General features: G+C 39.1%; 1 protein-coding gene across 2 annotated transcripts in view; it reads left to right on the top strand.

Moving 5' to 3' along the window:
* Positions 1-19,987, top strand: part of znf276 (zinc finger protein 276) — a 41,122-nt gene that overhangs the window by 8,121 nt on the left and 13,014 nt on the right. For both annotated transcript variants that reach the window (XR_010965972.1, XM_067998024.1), the window contains exons 2-7: positions 7,780-8,098; positions 10,244-10,314; positions 12,317-12,871; positions 15,930-16,011; positions 16,852-16,935; positions 19,500-19,589. Coding sequence is in view for 1 of the 2 variants with exons in the window: in XM_067998024.1 (XP_067854125.1) it covers positions 7,780-8,098; positions 10,244-10,314; positions 12,317-12,871; positions 15,930-16,011; positions 16,852-16,935; positions 19,500-19,589 (1,201 nt within the window). In the remaining variant the exon portion in view is untranslated. The remainder of the gene's footprint in view (positions 1-7,779; positions 8,099-10,243; positions 10,315-12,316; positions 12,872-15,929; positions 16,012-16,851; positions 16,936-19,499; positions 19,590-19,987) is intronic.

Here is a 19,987-nt window from a genome sequence, read left to right as displayed (position 1 = left end):
TAATACTATCCAGAATGCTAAATGTATAAACCTAAATATAGGGTTGTGCTGCTGAAAAGGTTAATGACTCTAACCAATCTTGACTTTGCTCTAGTTCTTCAGCTGGATAATGGCTGTGTCACACTAGATAGGTTTCCAAACTGAAGTTCCTTGCTGGGCTCTAGCAGTCCGTGAGAGACTCTTAAAGGGTCTGTGAAATCATCATATTTCTGTATTTGTTAACTTCCTTCCACAACATTTCTACTATAATACAAAAATAATTGTTCTGTAATGATAGCATGGTTTTGCTTTGGGTACCTGACACTAACAAAAGTCAGGATGAATTCTCCGTGAGTATGTCAATTCTTGCAAGGGCACCCCATACAGAAAAGTTTGAAAACCACAGGAGTAGGTAGTATATATTTAATGGAATTTACGACCATGGTCCCGTGAGACTCTGACTACCCAGTGATCAGTGCTGTTGTGCTATGCTTTATTGATTTCTTTTTACCCAACTATGCTGCTCACTTTGAAAATGGGACAACTGATAGATTGTTTATAACATTACACAAGTTCAGCAGTTGAAATAAATGAGTCATATTGTCAGCCACTATTAGGAATTAAATATAGCTTAACTGATCAAAACAAGAAACTAGGATAATAGAAAAGAGCCTAATGTCACATCACAAATTATTGCTCTAATTATCCTTAATCCAAAACTAGTTGATACTTGAACATATGTGAAGGAAAGAACTTGCATTTATATAGCAACTTTCACGACCTCAGGACTTCCCAAAGCGCCTTGCAGCCATTGAAGTACTTTCGAAGTGTAGTCACTGTTGTAATGTAGGAAACACGTTAGCCGATTTACGCACAGCAAGGTCCCACAACAGAAATGTGATAATGGCCAGATAATCTGCTTTAGTGATGTTGTTTGAGGGATAAATATTTGCCAGGACACTGAGAACTCCACAGCTCTTCTTCCAATAGTGATTTTCCTTCTGACCTGTATTAGTTCAGGAAGGAATGAGCACTATATCTCTTTATTTAATTTCAGTTTACTTTGGAAAAACTTTTTATGCCTACAACTTTGTTTTGTTTCACAGATTTTTCATCTAAAATTTAGAGATGAAATTGTGTAGAAACCTCTCTGGATATTTAACCAATTGCTTTAGCACCTCTAAGATCATAATTTTTAGTGTGGTAATCTCCAATAATTTATTTATCTCTTTTTCCATACATTCTGCCTGCCAGCTTCTGGTCCACAATCCACAGTCAGTCAATCTGCTCAGTAACTGCTTTGCCTCCACCTTTAATGTCCTTGCCCCCATCTTATCCCAGATGGTCTCCATTCCTACTGCTTGCCGAGAATAACATCTACATGATCTCTAGTCCATTTATCGGATATTGAGTGCAGGTACTGTGCAACTGATCTGGCTCTCCATCAACACATTTGCGAGTGCCATCTTGCTTTCTCTATGGCGAGATTCTCCTGTTACTCCAGAATCATCCTGGAGGACAAGGACATCCCCAAACTTACCAACAGTATCCACCTCCTCCGGTCTTCCTCCCCTGCACTCTTCACTGTCGGATTTAATTCTAGATTGGAGAGGCTCATGGATGTCTCTATTTCCACAACTGAAACTTGGCTGCCTCTGGTGTCTCCTGTGTCCCATCCTCTCCCCTGTTGTTCATTGAAACCCCCTCCTTTACAGCTCAGCCTCACTCCTTTTCCCCAGCTTCTCATCTCAACCACAGACCTAATATGTGTTTCCTTCATGAGTTTTCCCACCTGCCCCCTTGGTTCACTTCAAACCCAGATCCAGACTACCCAACTTCCCCTACTTGAGCAATACTCGCTGATATTGTCAACCTCCCCTTTTGCTTGGGTATTATTTCCATTTCTCTTAAAATTTATTTTTCTTCTCAAGGTCCTTGGATGCATTGTTGCTTCTTAGCTATGTGCTCTTTGCTTCTAACCCTCCCTATTTGAGTCCCTCCAATCTAATTTCTGACCAGTCCACAGCACTAAGATCAGCCTTCATAGTGACACCCTGTGTGATTCAACCAAGACTCACTATTACTGTTGTCCCCCTTGAGGCTTTTGCTGCCTTTGACACTATTGACCACTCCTCTCACTGCCTCTCTTCCCTGGCGCACATCTGTAGGACCAAGTTCTAGTGATTTCATTCCTATCGCATTGTAATTGCTACATCTCCTCAAATGGTTTCTCCTCCCATGCTTACATGATCACCGCTACAGTGCTCAGGGTTCCATCCTTAGTTCCTTTGTAGTCATCATCTACAATATTGGCTGCATCATCACATGCGTTGGATCAGCTTCCATATGCATGCTGATAATACCCAATACCAGCACTCTGCAACCAGCATTGATCCAGGGCTGCTGCTATATTATGCAGCATCAAGTGCTGGATGAGTTGTAACTCCCTACTTTGGCAAACTGAAGCCATCCTATTTGACCTCCACAAGCATCTATGTGCTTCTGGTGCTTACTCCACCAACCTTCTTGGCAGCTTGCTTAGACGGAACACTGTTGCACAACCTTGGTGTTCAGTTTGGCTCTAAGTTGAGCTTTCTACCTCACATCTAATTTATACTGAGATGACCACATCTCATCGGTGGAACATTGCCATATTACACCCTACCTCAACCCTCTGCTGCTGAAACTCTCATCCCCAGCTTCACCACCACAAGGATTAAATTCTGAATGTGCCTTCTTGTCAGCTTCCCCATCTATATCCTTCACAAACTTCCGCTAATTCAGAATTCCATGGACTGAATCCTTTCCCACACACGGTCTCAAACCCAACAACCCTTTCATCTCCCAGCTCCACTAGTTCCTTATGCTACTGTGAATTAACTTCAAGATGCTAATTTTCAAGTCCCTCTAGAGCCTCGCCCCACCCTGTTTACCTAATTTTCTAAATGTCTCCGCTGTATCTTCTGTTTTCCTGCTTCTCTCCGGCCCCTGCACTCTGACCATTAAGGCTGATTTTTCAGCCATTATACTCCTGGCCTTATGAAATATCTTCCAAAGCCTTGTTACTTTAAAAGCCTTCCTTTTTAAAAAAAACTCTCTTCAATTGTGCCTTTGGTCTATCCTCTAAATTCCTTACTCCATGCTCAGGGTTCATCTGTCTCCCTATAATGCATTCTGAAGTATTCTCTTATGTGAGGAGGACAATATAATACAATATGTTGCTTTCCCCTGTATACAATGATCCCAGCTTCACAAATAAGTGTAAGGAAAATAGAGGCTGAGCCAAAGGGAGAGATTAGGAGGGGTGACTGAAAACTTGTTTAAAAGTGGAGAGAAGTTTAGGGAGGGAGTTCCAAAGTATAGGACAAGGTAGTAAAAAGCTGTGCCACCAATAGAAACATACAGCACAGAAGGAGGTCATTTGCACCCTCATGGCTGTGCTGGCTCTTTGAAAGAGTTATCCAATTAGTTCCACTCCCCTGCTCTTTCCCTATAGCCCTGCAAATTTTTCCTTTTCAAGCATATATCCAATACCCTTTTGAAAGTTACTATTGAATCCGCTTCCACCGTCCTTTCAGGCAGTGCATTCCAGATCATAACAACTCATTGCATTTTTAAAAAAATTCTCCTCATCTTACCTCTGGTTCTTTTGCCAATTATCTTAAATCTGTGTCCTCTGGTTACTGACCCTCCTGCCTGTGGAAACAGTTTCTCCTTATTCACCCCTCTTAATTTTGAACACCTCCATTAAATCTCCCCTTAACCTTCTCTGCTGTAAGGAGAACAATCCCAGCTTCTCTAGTTTCTGCACATAACTGAAGTCCCTCATCCCTGGTAACATTCTAGTAAATCTCCCCTGCTCCCTCTCTAAGGCCTTCATATCCTTCCTAAAATGTGGTGTCCAGAATTGGACACACAGTGCTCCAGCTGAGGCCTAACCAGTAATTAATAAAGACATAGCATAACTTCTATGCCCCTATTTTAAAGCCAAGGATCACATATACTTTTTAACAGCTTTATCAACTTGTCCTGCCACTTTCAAAGATTTGTGTACGTGAACCCCCAGGTCACTCTCTGTTTCTGTACCCCATTTAAAATTGGGGTGAGGGGAAGGGAAGGGTAAGGCACAGAATGTCGGAATCAGAGGCATGAGTGTTTGGGAAGAGATACAGGGCTGGAGGAGATTAGAGATTGGGCAGGGTGCAGTCATGGAGGGATTTATAGACAAGGACAATATGTTAGAGGAGCAGGAGCCAGTGTACATTGTTAGAACAATGCTGATGGGCAAGTGGGACTATAATAAATGCGGCAGAGTTTTCAGCAAGTTGGAGTCTATGGCACATTGGAGGAGTAAACTCCTTAAAATAATGGGGCAGAAATTGCTTCCAAAATAACGGAGAGTTCAACAGTGCTCACCGTTGTTAGTGGCGAAATGGAGGAGAAAGTTCCAGCATTCACATGTGCACAGTGAAATGCGGAAATCCGGAACTTGCTCATACTGGTTCGTTGGCGATATGACATTGAACCAGGGCCAACTTGCTCATCTACCAATCTGGAAAGTACCTAATATCGCCACAAAACAGATACGCTTAAATATACCAGGGTCTAAACTAAGCTTTAACAGCGCAGTAAGTCTTAATGACTGCCAAACAACTAAAAATTATTGTTTAAAATATAGAGTCGCATTACTCCTTCTTTTAATAGTTTTTGGTCGCCACTCCGAGCAATTTCTGCCCCATGGAGTTTAAAAAAGTGAAATAATGTTTCACTTTGAAGAAATGATTTACATCCAAAAGGAAATATTGCTTCTTCCTTTATTCTTATACTGTAATTTCAAGGCTTAATTCAGATTATCCTTGCAGTGTCTTACTGCTGTACATTCTTCCAACAAGCTTGAAGAGACTGAAACCTCTAATTTTCTACACACACTGGTTGTGATTCTCTGCATATGGAGTAGTCAAACCCGCCCTGGAATTTGATGTGATGATTGGGATTGGCATTGGACAAATAGCATAAATTTTTGGGTTTGCTAGAGATCCTTCGCATCAGTGAATGATTTCAAATGCCCTTGTGTGCAAACTTAACAGTTTTAGTTTGTTTCACTGGGATTGCAAAAATCATTGAGTTGAAACACTGTTTTCCAAAATGTGTTCTTCACCTGACGGTGCAGTTTTCTTAAGTCATGCATTCTATGAATAAATTTGCCACCTGACAGGTTTTTAATCTCCACTGACTTGTTTATTTTTTCTCAGTGTATAGATTGCTTTTGGAATGATTATCTATCTATTTTTGAGTGCTACTCAGTTTTTCCAATTTATGTAGTTTATATCCATGTGCTATTCTGCTGAGAATATATTACCTTCTGTAAATTAAGTATGGTACCGTATATTATGCATAAAACCAAAGCACCTCTAAAACATTTGAGTCATTTAGAAAAAAGCAAACTTTAGTGTTAACTTTATATCACCTAGAACTCTGTTTTTCAAAATATGCCTTTGAAAGTGATTTCTTTACAATGCTAATGCTGAATCTGAATTAGAAGGGATCAACTAAACACTTCGGAATATTTAGACAGTAAGTAAATTATTCAAGAGTGTATAAAATGTAATTCCTGATTTATGAAGGCTGGATCGACAGCTTCGTGTTCTTTAAATCCCATTTCAGGATTAATAAATTAGAACAAAGAGCCCTGAAAATCATTGCCAAGTAATTAGTGTTTTATAAATTACAAGATTACATTCTCTTCATTAATCAAACCTATTCTGAACAATCAGAAGAAATTGTAATCATATATTAAGATTACATAGAATTTACAGCACACAAACAGGCCATTCAGTCCAAAAGGTCTATGCTGGTGTTTATGCTCCATACGAGCCTCATCTCAACCCCTTTTATCTAACCCTATCAACATATCCTTCTGTTCCTTTCTCCCTCATGTACTTATCCAGCTTCCCCTTAAAGGCATCAATGCTATTCGCCTCAACTATTTCATGTGGTAGCACATTCTACATTCTAACTACTCTCGGGGTAAAGAAGTTTCTCCTGAATTCCCTATTGGATTTATTAGTGACTGTCTTATATTTGTGGCACCTAATTCTGGTCTTCCCCACAAGTGGAAACATTTTCTCTGTTTATCCTGTCAAACCCCTTCATAATTTTAAAGACCTCTATCAGATCACCCCTCAGCCTTCTCTTTTCTAGAGAAAAAAGCCCCAGCCTGTTCATTCTTTCCTGATGGGTGTAACCTCTCAGTTCTGGTATCATCCTTGTAAATCTGTCTTGCGCCTTCTGCAGTGCCTCGATATCTGTTTTATAATATGGAGACCAGAACGTGCACATTACTCCTTGTTAACATGCATTGCTACTTTTAATGATTTGTGAATCTGTACCTCATTCAGCTCTTATTTTCCAAGGAGTATGTGGCCTCCTTATTCCTCCCACCAAAATTAACCACCTCACAGTTATCTATATTGAAATTCATTTACGCGCCCATTCTACAAGTTTATTAATGTCACCTTCAATTTTGTCGCAGTCTTCCTCAATATTACCTATACCCATCCACCACCCCCCCCCCCTCAATTTGGTGTCATCTGCAAATTTTGAAATTGTACTTCTGATTCCCAAGTTCAAATTGTTCATGTAAATTGTGAACAACAGTGGACCCAGCACCGATCCATGTGGAACACCACTTCCCACCTTTTGCCAGTCTGAGTAACTACTCTTAACCCCTACTCCAACAAAAACAAAATACTGCGGATGCTGGAAATCTGAAATAAAAACAGAAAATGCTGAAAATGCTCAAGAGGTCAGGCAGCATCTGTGAAGAGAGAAACAGAGAGTTTCTCTCTCCACAGATGCTGCCCAACCTGCCGAGTGCCTCCAGCATTTTCTGTTCTCATTTCTTAATCCCTACTCTCCGCTTTCTGTTTTTATAGCCAGCTTGCTATCCATTCTGCTATTTGTCCCCTGACTCCACATGCTCTGACCTTAGTCATGAGTCTGCGATGCGGTACATTATCGAAATTGGCACAATTGGGGATCTCAATCAGATAGGCTACACGGATGGCTGAAGTGGGACATGGAAATATCTCACTGGTGCAGAATCCAAAACACTGAAGATGCTGAAAATCTGAAGTAAAAACAGAAAAGGCTAGTAATACTCAACCAGTCAGACAGTATCTGGACACCAGTTCTGATGAACGATAATTTAAGATGGTTCCATATGTGCATACAAACACTCCCCCTCAATCAACTTGCTTATCCATCTGATCAGCAGGGACAGGTACAATCGAGTGATCCATAAATCACATTTATATTTTACTTCTCTTTCTCTCCCTTGGCCTCTGGTACTACTGTTTTATAACTGGACACTGAGAATTGCATGTATCTCATGATATTTTTCATTCCTTCTCTAGGTGGAAAGAGCTTTCCATTTTGATGCAGTTAGGAACCCATGAGAATTAGTTAAGGTCCTTTATCCAACCGCTTTGATGGGCTGTGCCAGTTTCCAATCATGCTGCACCACCAGCAAGATCAATTGTCTTCATTTTATTTCTAAGTACTAAATCTTACAATTAAGTCACGTGCTTTTTTAAAACAGAGCTCACAATTTTAACAACATTTCCTTAGAGTAAAAATTGTATGGCTGCACATGTTAAATTTCACTAACATTTATGGTTTTTATCCTAAATGTAGTGCTCAGCGAAATGCATAAAAGAAACTTGAATATTAGATTCCCAGCATAGTTGATGTCAATGACAAAGTAGTTGACTTTTATATTTGTTTCCCATTTCTCATTAGCTACACCTCTTGTTGTGACCACCAGCTACTGCCGTCTCTGCCATGGAAAGTTTTCCTCCAGGAGTCTACGTAATGTTTTTGCAAAAGTTCCTCTGATTGAGGCGAATCCAGAGAGGCAGCGCAGAGCCCAACAGACTTTCTGTGCTGATTTTCAGAAGTTATTGGGTGTTGTGGTGAGGCAGGATCCCACTTTGCCACAATATATCTGTAAGAACTGTCACGCTCAGTTTTATAAGTGTCGGAGTATTTTGAGAAACTTCATTCAAAGAGTGAATACTTCACCAGTAGCTTCAGTACAGCGTGGACAAGAGGCTGGCAGGTACTTCTAATTCACTTATTGAAAGGTTACTATATTATATTGTCTAATGTTACCAGATATGTATTATGTATGCAATAAACCTGAGTACCTGTTGTACTCCAAAATAAAAATGCAAGATTGAAATTATCCAAGAATATTATTTAGCAACTCTAGCCCATCTTTGTCATCAGTTGGCTGGTGAGCAGTGGGTGGCATCAAATTCTATGTCTAGCTTGGTATTGGACAACATCTTGGAGGTCTTTTGCACAGCTCAAACTCTAATGTTGCTGTCCTTGCATATGTTTGGAGTACAAGAGTTTGGACCTTTGCATTATTTCTTTTGGATAGATTCAGAAGGGCAGATCCTGCCTGACCAACCTCCTCAAATTCTTGGAAGAGGTGACAACATAAGTGGACTGTGGAAAGCCCTACGACAAGGTGTACCTAGACTTCTAAAAGACATTTGATAAAGTTCTGCACAAAAGATTATTAATTAAATTCTAAGATTTGAGGATTCGGGATAAACCCTTGCAATGAATAAGAAATGTTCTGAGCGATAGGAAACAAGAAAGATGTTAGAGTTAAGTTCGAGTGGGGATGCTGCAGGGATTGGTGCTGGGACCATTACTGTTTCTAATTTATGTCAGCCTTGGCTCAGCGATAGCACTCTCGTCTCTGAGTCAAAAGGTTGTGGGTTCAGAGACTTGAGCACATAATCTAAGTTCACACTTCAGTGCAGTCCTGAGGGAATGCTGCACTAGTATAGGTGCTGTCTTTCAGATGAGGTGTTAAACTGAAGCCCTGTCTGCCCTCTGGAGAGGATGTAAAAGATTCCATGGCACTATTCGAAGGAGAAGGGAGTTCTTTTGGCGCCTTTCACGACCAAAGCGTTTCACAGCCAATGAAGTGCTTTTGAAGTGCAGTCACTGTTGCAATGTAGGAAGACTCAGAAGCCAATTTGCGCACTGCAAAGTCTCACAAACAGCAATAAAATAAATAACCAAATAATCTGTTTTAGTGGTGGTGGTTGAGGAAGAAATGCTGGCACAGGCACTGCGAGAACTTCCCTTCTCTCCTTTGAATAGTGCTATGGAATCTTTTACACCCAGCCAGAAGAGTGGCTGGGGGCTCGGTTTAACATCATTTAAGAACAGTGATTTTAGGATCTCTGGATGGATGAATTAAAATGGACAAATGTCATTCCTCATCTGAATTATCATGATCTTGTAATCGTGTTCAGCTTGTCCAATTTTCTTGTTGCTCATATCTATTGGCTCCCTGACCACCCCCCCCCCCCCCCCCCCCCAATGCATCAAATTCAAAATCCTTGCCCTCATTTACAAAATTCTTCATGGCTTTGCGCCACCCAGTGTCTGTAACATTCTCTAGTCCTTTTGGTCTTGTGACTTTCGCCTTCTGTACATTCTTTTCTCTCCTTTTTCCTGTTTGATCACCCTCTCCCAGTCCATCCACTTCACCATCAGTAGGCAGAGGCACTTGCTGCTTCTATCCCAGTCTTTAAAAGCTTCCTGGAAACTATTTGTTTCAACCACACTTTTGTTTTCCCTTATGTGAAGCACCTTGGGATGTTTTTTATGTTAAAGGCACTACATAAATGCAAGTCAAAAGTAAAATACCGCAGATGCTGGAAATCTGAAATAAAAACAGAAAATTCTGGAAATACTCAGCAGGTCAGGCAGCATTTGTGAAGAAAGAAACAGAGTTAACGTTTCAGATCGATAAACTTTCGTCAAAACTGGAAGAAGAAAAGAATATAAATGCAAGTTGTTGTTCAGATATAATTAGATTACAGAAATTATGGATAGATGAAAAGTTGTATTACAGCAAGTTGGGGCCATGAGGAAGCAGGTTTTTTTTGTAACCCTGAATGTAAACATTACAGCTCAGCATACACGTTGTATATTCAGGTATCATCTAACAATTGTCGAGCTGTTCAAACGTAAAAAGCTAAGTGAATTGCAAACTCAACTGGGTTTTGCCATGGCAGTCCTGCTTCAAACTATGGCAGAGTGCTAGAGGAAAGTCCATCTATGATGTAAAGAGATCTTCCTATTCTCCAAGCTGGCTGTTTCTTATCTTTTTCAGGAGCAGTGTCATTTGTTTTCAATCTCAGTTGGATGTAATGCTTTTATTTTATCGTTGTAGATGTGTTGCAATAACCGAGTCATCATCAATACAATCACTTTCACAATCTCCATTAGACAATTCTATCTCTGGTAAGTGAACCAAGATATCAGCTCTGCTTCAATTTACTGTGCATAGAACTGTTTTACTTGTATGAAATGACAGATTAAATTTTATTTTTAGATTCTATCTGTATCAGCCATTGGGAAAAATGCATTTCCAGACAAGTAAAATTGCTTGTAGATTTGGCACAATAAATCAGCGTGTAAAACTTATGATGAAAAATCTTAAGTATGTTGATAACGAGTCGACATCTCCTCCACCCGCCCCCAAACCGTACCTCAAAAAGCAAAGGATGTATGTTATGGTCCTGACCAGCTTTTCATGAATATTAATGAGATTTCAGTAATTTAAACATAATGTTATGGATTTTTTCCCTTTTTTAATTGACATTGTTTTATACATCCTACACGGCTAATTTTATCAGACTTTTAGCAAACGTAAATAATTTCCTGATATATTTTTGATCTCATTATGACATCCTCTTCTGTTCCAACCCCTACCCCTGGGCATGCTGTGTAATATTTGTTTACATAACCTAGGGCAGATTCTCCACAAACAAAAGCAAAATACTGTCGATGCTGGAAATCTGAAATAAAAACAGAAAATGCTGGGAACACTCAGCAGTCCAGGCAGCATCGGAGAAGAGAGAAATCGAGTAGTTAACATTTCAGATCGATGTCTGATTCTCCAATTGTTTTAGTGTGCAAAAAGAGTGCACCTTGTGAAGCAAAGTATCTGCCAAAATCGATCTGCTATCGCCGAAGCCTCTTCTACAGTTGGAGGCAAAGCTCAAGCAAACATGGATAATATTGCATGGACTATGGATGCCTTTAGTGCAGACACTGAGACAACAGTTCCATGCTGCACAGATTTTACTGTCCAGATGTGTAGGATTATTTCACAAGTTTAAGAGTGCTTTTAAAAATTGTAAAATTCAAGATGTTTAGTGTCATATTGGTTTACTGCTATCTTGAGTAATTTGAGAAAACTTTTGAGCGTTTTGTACCAAAGTTAATATGTAGGCACAGCTAATATTGAGATTTTATTCAAAAATTATGATGTAACCAAAAATTAAACATAGCTATTTCCAACATATTGGTTTGTAGTTCATCCATTGAAGAAGTAAATAGATTTCATTATTTAGTGAAAGGACATATTTAATGATTGGACCCTTTATTAAAATAGTAACATTTTAAGCTTCCTTAATTATTATACTATCTTTTTAATTGCTTTTTAGATTGACGAAGTCTGAGAAATCTTCAAACAATTTTAGTACTGTATACTAGAGACATCTTACATCATTTCAAAAATGATTATTCTGGTGAAATTCAAGAGAATTCTGTATGATATATTGGACTTTTATCATAACATTTAAATGGATGGTTGTGTTGTATTGGATTTTAGTGTCTTGCTCCCTTATCATAGTTAATTTGGCAATCAGGCCTCACTGTGCTGTCTTGTCAATGTTTTTTTAATATACCAGTGCTATTAAATACTGATCAAGCACTATTTGAGGTCAATGCAAAAACATTAGCCAAGAGAATAGCCTCTTTATCTAAAATGCTCAATTAATTGATTCTGTTTTAAAAGCCAAAAATGAAATAATTTTCTTGGTAGGTTGAATGAGCATGCTATATATTCTGAGCATGGTAGTGTTGTGTGTGTATATATATATATATATATATATATATGTATATGAGTCTAGTTAGGTCCTGGTCAACACAGGTCTGCTGACTTTATTCCTGTGTTAAGCACTGGTTGATTAGCTGGGAATTGACATATACTGACTGAGAAATGAAACCTGAATCAATTGGAATTTGCTTATGTTTGCTGGTGTCTTCAGCATCTTACTTGGTCATTGACATCATTAGGAGCAATATCCATTTTTAATATTTTTGTACAATTAATAGGATATTACAATAAAATTTGTACATCTGACTCAATGTACCACAATAATGAAATCATTTTATTTTGATATTTGTTTCTAATTGCATTGTGCTGAAGATTGTTCTATCATTTTTTTTATTTCAGATGATTTTAAACGGATGTTAAATGACGGTGTCTTAAGTGCAAGCCCACAATGTTTGCAAATTTTGGTCACTTGGGCTCATCATCATGGCAGCAGCTGTGGGTCCCCACCAAATGTACAGAGTGTCTTATCTGCAGAGTATCATGGAGTAGTTGGAGCTGTATGGGGGTGTCAGGAGGGACACAGTTACATCCTGGACGTGCATTCAAATCATAACATTTTACTGAAAGAAGGGCAGTGCCCACACATCAAGAATAATGACCCAAAGAAAGAGGAAATTGTGGGAAGCACATTACCCCTATCACCTCATAATGGAACAGGTACTGAAAATGGTGAGGGTGGTTCAGTCTCTAAGTTTCAACCAGTCCCAGTGTCACTTTGGTCATCAGACTCTCAACCTTGTACATACAGTGGAGTTGCTTCACAGCCAGTAGTTGTGGACAGTTCAGAGTGTCCGTTGAGCAAGGATATGTTTTTGCGCTCAGATCCTGATGGTGCTGAGTGCTCTTGGGAAAAACTTCAGTTACAGGATGCCACTCGAGTATTACATGCAAAAGGTAAGAAATTTGTTTTAATGCTAAATGATGAGGTTGTGATTTTTGTATTACACAATTGAAATTACATTAGTAATCTTGGTTATTAAAGGAGAACTTCAGGGATAAGTACTGGAAAGATTACTATTCCTCCCTAGATAAGTCACAGGTAGAAGCTCCATGGAACTCTACTCATTCATTTCAATGGAATGGATATGCTGGGTGACAGATGTTAAGAGATCCAATTGCAGTGTGTCAGTTTCTCACCATTGCTGTCAGAGGAATCTGTCTGTTTACCGATTGATCTGGCTATTTTTATTTATTTCCACAGTCTATATTGAGTATTTGCTATAGTTTCAAAAACTGGGATAATCATTCATTCTATTTCAAACTATTAATTTGGTGAGATACAGCAATATCTGTATGGGGAATGTAGGGAAATGCAGCAGCCAATTTGTGCACAGTAAGGTCCCATAAACAGCAGTGAGATAAATGATCAGATAATCTGTTTGTGATGTTGATTGAGGGATAAATGTTGGCCAGCGCACTGGGAGAACGCTTGCTGATGGGTTTCTTCAGGAAGTTTTAATGGATCTGATGGATTGTCTGTTTATGCAGTTGAATTGGTCTCAATGTATTGTAACATGCACCATGACCAAGGTTTATGGTTTTCATGGAAAAATGGAGAGGATCATGGAATGCCATCCACAAAATACCAATAAAAATCTCCATTAAATATTGAGTTTGACTTGTTCACCATAAACTAGAGTCCTAACCATAATCTACTTGAGTTGTGGGATTTGGAGCAATTGATTTGTATGCATAATTGATTAACAATTTGGCTCAGTGGTGGCACTCTTGCCCCTGATCAGAAGATCAAAGATTCTAGCTCCACTCCAGAGGCTTGAGCACATCATCTAGATAACACCTCAGTGTAGTACTGAGGTTTTGTTTTTCGGATGAGATGTTAAACCTCCTCTTCGGCAGCTGTATGGAACTATTTGATGAAGAACAGGCGAGGGGGGAAGTGGCAGTAGGCCTTTCTATCCATTCTGTCCGAGGTCATGAAGGAAAATCCAGCCCTTCTAGTCTGTATAGCCTAATACCACACTAGGTGCATTTATGCACTTAGCCACCAAGGCGTGGGAATCATCATTGATATTTCCCTCCATTTCTGATTTGTTTTTATAGATAGACAGTTAGAAAAATACCTTGGGTTTCAGCAGTCTTCAGTAGTGGCTTTGCTTCATATTCTTGCTATGTAGTGGGGAGTGTTGGGAATGTTCAGATTTCTTTTTAAATGTTCAAATCATGAAGGGTTTAGATAAAGTAAATAAAGAGAAACTGTTCTCATTGGCAGAAGGTTGAGAACCAGAGGACACAGATTTAAGGTGATTGTCAAAAGAACCCAAGGATCACATGAGGAAAAACTTTTTTATGCAGCCAGTAGTCATGACCTGGAATGCGCTGCCTGAAAGGGTAGTGGAAGCAAATTCAATCGTGGCTTTCAAAAAGGAATTGGATAAATACTTGAAGGAAAAAAATTTGCAGGGCTATGGGGTAAGAGCAAGGGAATGGGACTAACTGGATAGCTCTTACAAAGTGCTGGCATGGACTCGATGGGTCGAATGGCCTTCTGTGCTGTAACCATTCTATGATTCTTTGATAAATTGGAAATGTCACTTCCCATTTTCAGAGAGGTGGCAATTCAGTTCACAGTGCTATACTACAATATAATATGAGGCACCTCTTCTCTCAATCTACTAGAATAAAAATGAATCTGAATATCAGAACAATTAAATAACGTGAAAGGTTATGTGTTTTTCAAAATTTAATTGAAAAAGTCTGATTAAGGTTGCATGTACTATGAGTTTTGACCTTTTATTGGAGCCTAATTAAATAGGGATACAACTCCAGCCATGGAAAAGAAAATTTTTGTTGGTAGTTATCCTGAAACAGTGACTGTCTGGATTGTGCTAAGAAATAATAAGGGATCTGTTATCGTCTTGGGGAGTACTAATCAAGCTGTGTAAAATTGGGGTTGTAGGGTCCATAATACAGGACAAGATTAGTGAATCCTTAAAAGGAGAGGGCTAATTAGAGACTGTTGATATGGATTTACAAAGGGCTGGTAGTGCTTGACTAATTAATTTTTTTTGAGAAAACCGGAGTGTAAAGATAAAGGGAGCACAGTGGATTAAGATTACATTTGAAATGGGGTGCTAATGGCAACCCAAAACTTTCAAAGACTGTGACCCAAGAGTGCAAATGCCCAGGGTTTCATTTAAGTTTTTAAGTAGGAGGAGAAATGAAAAGTAAATGGAGAAATTACACAAATTTAGGGGAGGGTACATTGAACTGAAATCTGGGAATGAAATGCTGTGTATATTTATTGAGTATTGTTGGAAGGTTCTCTTTGGATACTAGTGAAACGTTTACAGCATGTTGAACTTTTAGAAATGATAACCTCTGCAAAGGTAAGTTTCCTTTTAGAAGTGAAGAGATTCACTCAAAAGTATAAAGCTGCATTGGTAGAATATGCAGACATTTAACCAGATGTTTGATGAATTGAAAGTTTTTTTTTTGATTACCTGACATTTAAATGTGACATTCTTGTCCGTGCATCTGTGCCAAAATGGTAGAAATGATTGTCCCAAGAATGACTCTGCACATCTTCATCAATTCTTGCAAGTACCTGAGACAATACACTACTTTGATTTTGAAATGTTTATTTAAAACGAGAATTGTCACCAGGAATCGCAGTATTACAGTGCCTTGTTTTAGTAAACACTGTGGCCTAGGAAGTACGCCGACACCTGCCTGCTTCAATTATGAATAGGATCCACGGCTTCAAGATAGCTGTTGTGATTTCTAGAAATCACAGGTAGAAAAAGTGCTAAGTTTAACTGATGGTAATTAAAGATGAAGGAGAAGATGTTATCTTGTTAAAGGCATGATGGTCACTGTATAACAAAATTAATAATGGGTGAAACATTTTGTACTGATTTAGTGCTGTTCTGCGGTCGTTGACTACCTTTCCTGTCGTTGTAAAAATGTTCTTTTTTCCCCTCCCGTGCTGTAGATCAAATTAGCTGCAATGAAGCATCGTGTTCTGTTATGGATGATGTTGCAGATGGGTTAGAGTCCAGTGATCTCTCTGACAGGTAGCACTTCATTACAATTAATGCAATATGTTAATATTTATCGTAGATCAATGCTTAATTGAAATATTTCAAGCAGGACCCCAGACTTAACTTTGTGATTTGTGGCAGTTGGGCATTAGCTCCAGAAACATTGTGATTTAGTGTGCTGAGATTGCTAGAATTCTACATTTTGAGGCAATTTTTAATTAACATGATTGTGTGCTTTTTAATTAGCAACATTTCAAGGTTTTGCCTGTAAGGCAGATAGTGTAAATTACAGTGATTGGCAATTTAAGCCTAATAATGGAACTGGAATTAGAGCTCGAAGTACAATAGGCCAATTTGCTATACCAGCATTACCATAATGGAGCAAATTCTATATGGTTGCTTAAAATCTGGTAGGTGCTATGATTGTCCTTTCGAAGTGCTTTCATTTCATTTTGTCCCATTTTATGTCCTCATCCACTCATCTTTTTTATAGTACCATTCCAGGTCTCTTACTTGAAAAACCTCAAACTGCTGCACTTTAAAAACTTGTTTGATGTTATCTACCTCATTGCTTGTTCTAGCCATTTTCTTTCTTTCATTTAATTACGATAATTAGAGCTGCTGTGGTCTGTGACCCAGTAAATTGAGCAATGATCAGAAGCTTACGAGTTCCAGTGCTAAGGCTGCCTGCTATTTAAACTTGTTTTGATAGATAGGTTCTCATTTGGGCAACCAGATGAAACAGCATAGAAGTGAGGCCATACACTAAACTTTGAAGGGAATTTGGCGCATTGCATTGTTATCTTCACTTTATCTTGTCAACTGCACTATTTTAATGGTGATAACAAATCTTACTAATTTTGTTTTTTGTAGGTATTTGTCAAGTGAAGATGATGGGGAAGAACAAGCTAAGAATGGCTCCTCGGATGAGTCTTTTCAGCCATACTGGGAGAAGAAGTGAGTCCTAGCAAACCTAACAATCTTCACTAGGGTCCAGCTTTTACTTGAACAAACTGTAGCTTGGGTTTGAACAAAGCAGCTCTGCGATAGTATTTATTCACAGATTTTTGTATTGTGGTTATCCTTGGTTATAACTGGTAATTTGGACTAAAGTGTTTTCAACCTGTGCAAACAATCACTCAGTATTCCAATAGTTTTGATATGGGCATCATCTTAATCATCAGTTTTATTTGGCTAATCTTAAAAGAGCTATATTCCTCATTATTTATTGAATGGGTTATTACAGTATAATTCTCTAATTCAGCTGTCCATAATGGTTCTGGCTCTGATTGAGTAATTGATGCAATGGTTAACCTGCTGTATTTGTCACTGTTTCAAGTATTGCCTGGAAAATGGGGCCTTGCTGTGGGAAGGTAGGGACACACTGAGCCCACTCACATTAAAAATGGTGACAATCTGCTCATAAGTTTAAAAAAAATGTTTTATTTGGCATATTGTTGATAGCAGAATCACTAATATTGTAATTCTATGAAAAAATTCCAAATTAAGGAACAGTTCCTTCAAAAAAATTTTTATTCGTTCATGGGATGTGGGCGTCGCTGGCAAGGCCGGCATTTATTGCCCATCCCTAATTGCCTTTGAGAAGGTGGTGGTGAGCCGCCTTCTTGAACCGCTGTAGTCCGTGTGGTGAAGGTTCTCCCACAGTGCTGTTAGGAAGGAAGTTCCAGGATTTTGACCCAGCGACTATGAAGGAACGGCGATATATTTCCAAGTCGGGACGGTGTGTGACTTGGAGGGGAACGTGCCTGCTGCTCTTTTCCTTCTAGGTGGTAGAGGTCGCGGGTTTGGGAGGTGCAGTCGAAGAAGCCTTGGCGAGTTGCTGCAGTGCATCCTGTGGATGGTACACACTGCAGCCACAGTGCGCCGGTGGTGAAGGGAGTGAATGTTTAGGGTAGTGGAAGGGGTGCCAATCAAGCGGGCTGCTTTATCCTGGATGGTGTCGAGCTTCTTGAGTGTTGTTGGAACTGCACTCATCCAGGCAAGTGGAGAGTATTCCATCACACTTCTGACTTGTGCCTTGTAGACGGTGGAAAGGCTTTGGGGAGTCAGGAGGTGAGTCACTCGCCGCAGAATACCCAGCCTCTGACCTGCTCTCGTAGCCACAGTATTTATATGGCTGGTCCAGTTAAGTTTCTGGTCAATGGTGACCCCCAGGATGTTGATGGTGGGGGATTCAGCGATGGTAATGCTGTTGAATGTCAAGGGGAGTTGGTTAGACTCTCTCTTGGAGGTGGTCATTACCTGGCACTTGTCTGGCGCGAATGTTATTTGCCACTTATGAGCCCAAGCCTGGATGTTGTCCAGGTCTTGCTGCATGCGGGCTCGGACTGCTTCATTATTTGAGGGGTTGCGAATGGAACTGAACACTGTGCAATCATCAGCGAACATCCCCATTTTTGACCTTATGATGGAGGGAAGGTCATTGATGAAGCAGCTGAAGATGGTTGGGCTTAGGATACTGCCCTGAGGAACTCCTGCAGCAACGTCCTGGGGCTGAGATGATTGGCCTCCAACAACCACTACCATTTTTCTTTTTGCTGGTATGACTCCAGCCACTGGAGAGTTTTCCCCCTGATTCCCATTGACTTCAATTTTACGAAGGCTCCTTGGTGCCACATTCGGTCAAATGCTGCCTTGATGTCAAGGGCAGTCACTCTCACCTCACCTCAGGAATTCAATTCTTTTTTTAAATCTGCGATTCCATATGGGGCAATGCTAAAAAGTTATATAACAAAAGTACAATATTTATCAGTTTCTGGATTTATTTTCCTATAACTTACATCATTGCAACTGGATTAAGTTTATATTAAAGTGAAATTCAATCTTTGTAACTGTGTTGGAGCTTATAGTTTTTATGTCCTGATCTGTAAAAAGGATCGTAACGTTTTAAAATTGGAAAAGGCCAGTAAGGTCAACAAGACTGTTCTGCATGCTTTGGACTATTAGACCAGGATGTCTATTTTCTCCAATGGCTGACAAATACTGTACTACATAACTGGCCTTTGTAAGGCCCTGAAGTTGCCAACAATGTCAATCAGGGCTAAGAATTTCCACTCCTGTAACAGATTTTCCATTAATCTTTGCCACAGATAGTATAAATTGAATATGATTACCAAAACAAGGAGCTGAATGTTTGTGACTAAGAGAGCCTTGTTACATTCACAGAGTACAAATTGAGGGTGCAACATTATGGTCAGTACTCGTCAACAGTTATTGACCTGATTTTCTCAATGCTGAAGATAACATTCTTTTATATCTGTGTGCAGCAATTCTGACACCACTTACCTTTCAGATTCAGAGCTGAAGACTTTTTTTTAAGAAAAAAGTAATTAGATATAAAAATCAGTTTTCTGTGTGTAAATATGCAGAAGTTACACAGATGACAGTGTTTATATCATCAGCTTTTGTTCAATTTTTAAAATTTTCAAGCTCAGTTTGGAATAGTTTTTTTAAAAAAAATAAACTTAGGTAGTTGAATTGGATTTTTTTTCCCTTTTCAGTAAGGTACCAACTAAGAAATGTGATAGTAAAGATGTGAAGAAAACACCTGGACAAAAGCGTGGACGGAAACCAAAATCAAACTCTGAAAGGTAATTCTTCTGGAGAGTGAATAAGACTTAACAATGTTCTTATTCACTACTGGCCACGTATTCCAGGTGAATGTCTAGTTTTTAGGCACCAGTCTTATGGTTCAACTTGGAAGACACTTTTGTAATTCAATTGTGCTGTCGATGGTTTAGGCTAGAGGTTGATTTGTTTCAAGTAATTTATCAAATTAAAATAAGATTCTATTAATTTTATGGTTTTGTTAGTCTCTTACAGTAACATGGTACCTTTAATGCAGAGTTAATTAATATTTCTGAAAGATTTGTTGAGATGCATGCTGTAACTATTATCTTCAAACTGTTAATCTAGTTTTCTGTTTTGGGGACTTACCCCCTTTTTCCTTCTGTTACTAACCAAGCAGCATCATGGATTGGTGAAGAAA

Source organism: Heptranchias perlo, chromosome 16 (genome assembly GCF_035084215.1).
Source record: "Heptranchias perlo isolate sHepPer1 chromosome 16, sHepPer1.hap1, whole genome shotgun sequence".
In the NCBI taxonomy this organism is placed as follows: domain Eukaryota; kingdom Metazoa; phylum Chordata; class Chondrichthyes; order Hexanchiformes; family Hexanchidae; genus Heptranchias; species Heptranchias perlo.
Note: the sequence above shows the minus strand (reverse complement) of the source record. Positions and strands in the feature narration are given on the sequence as shown.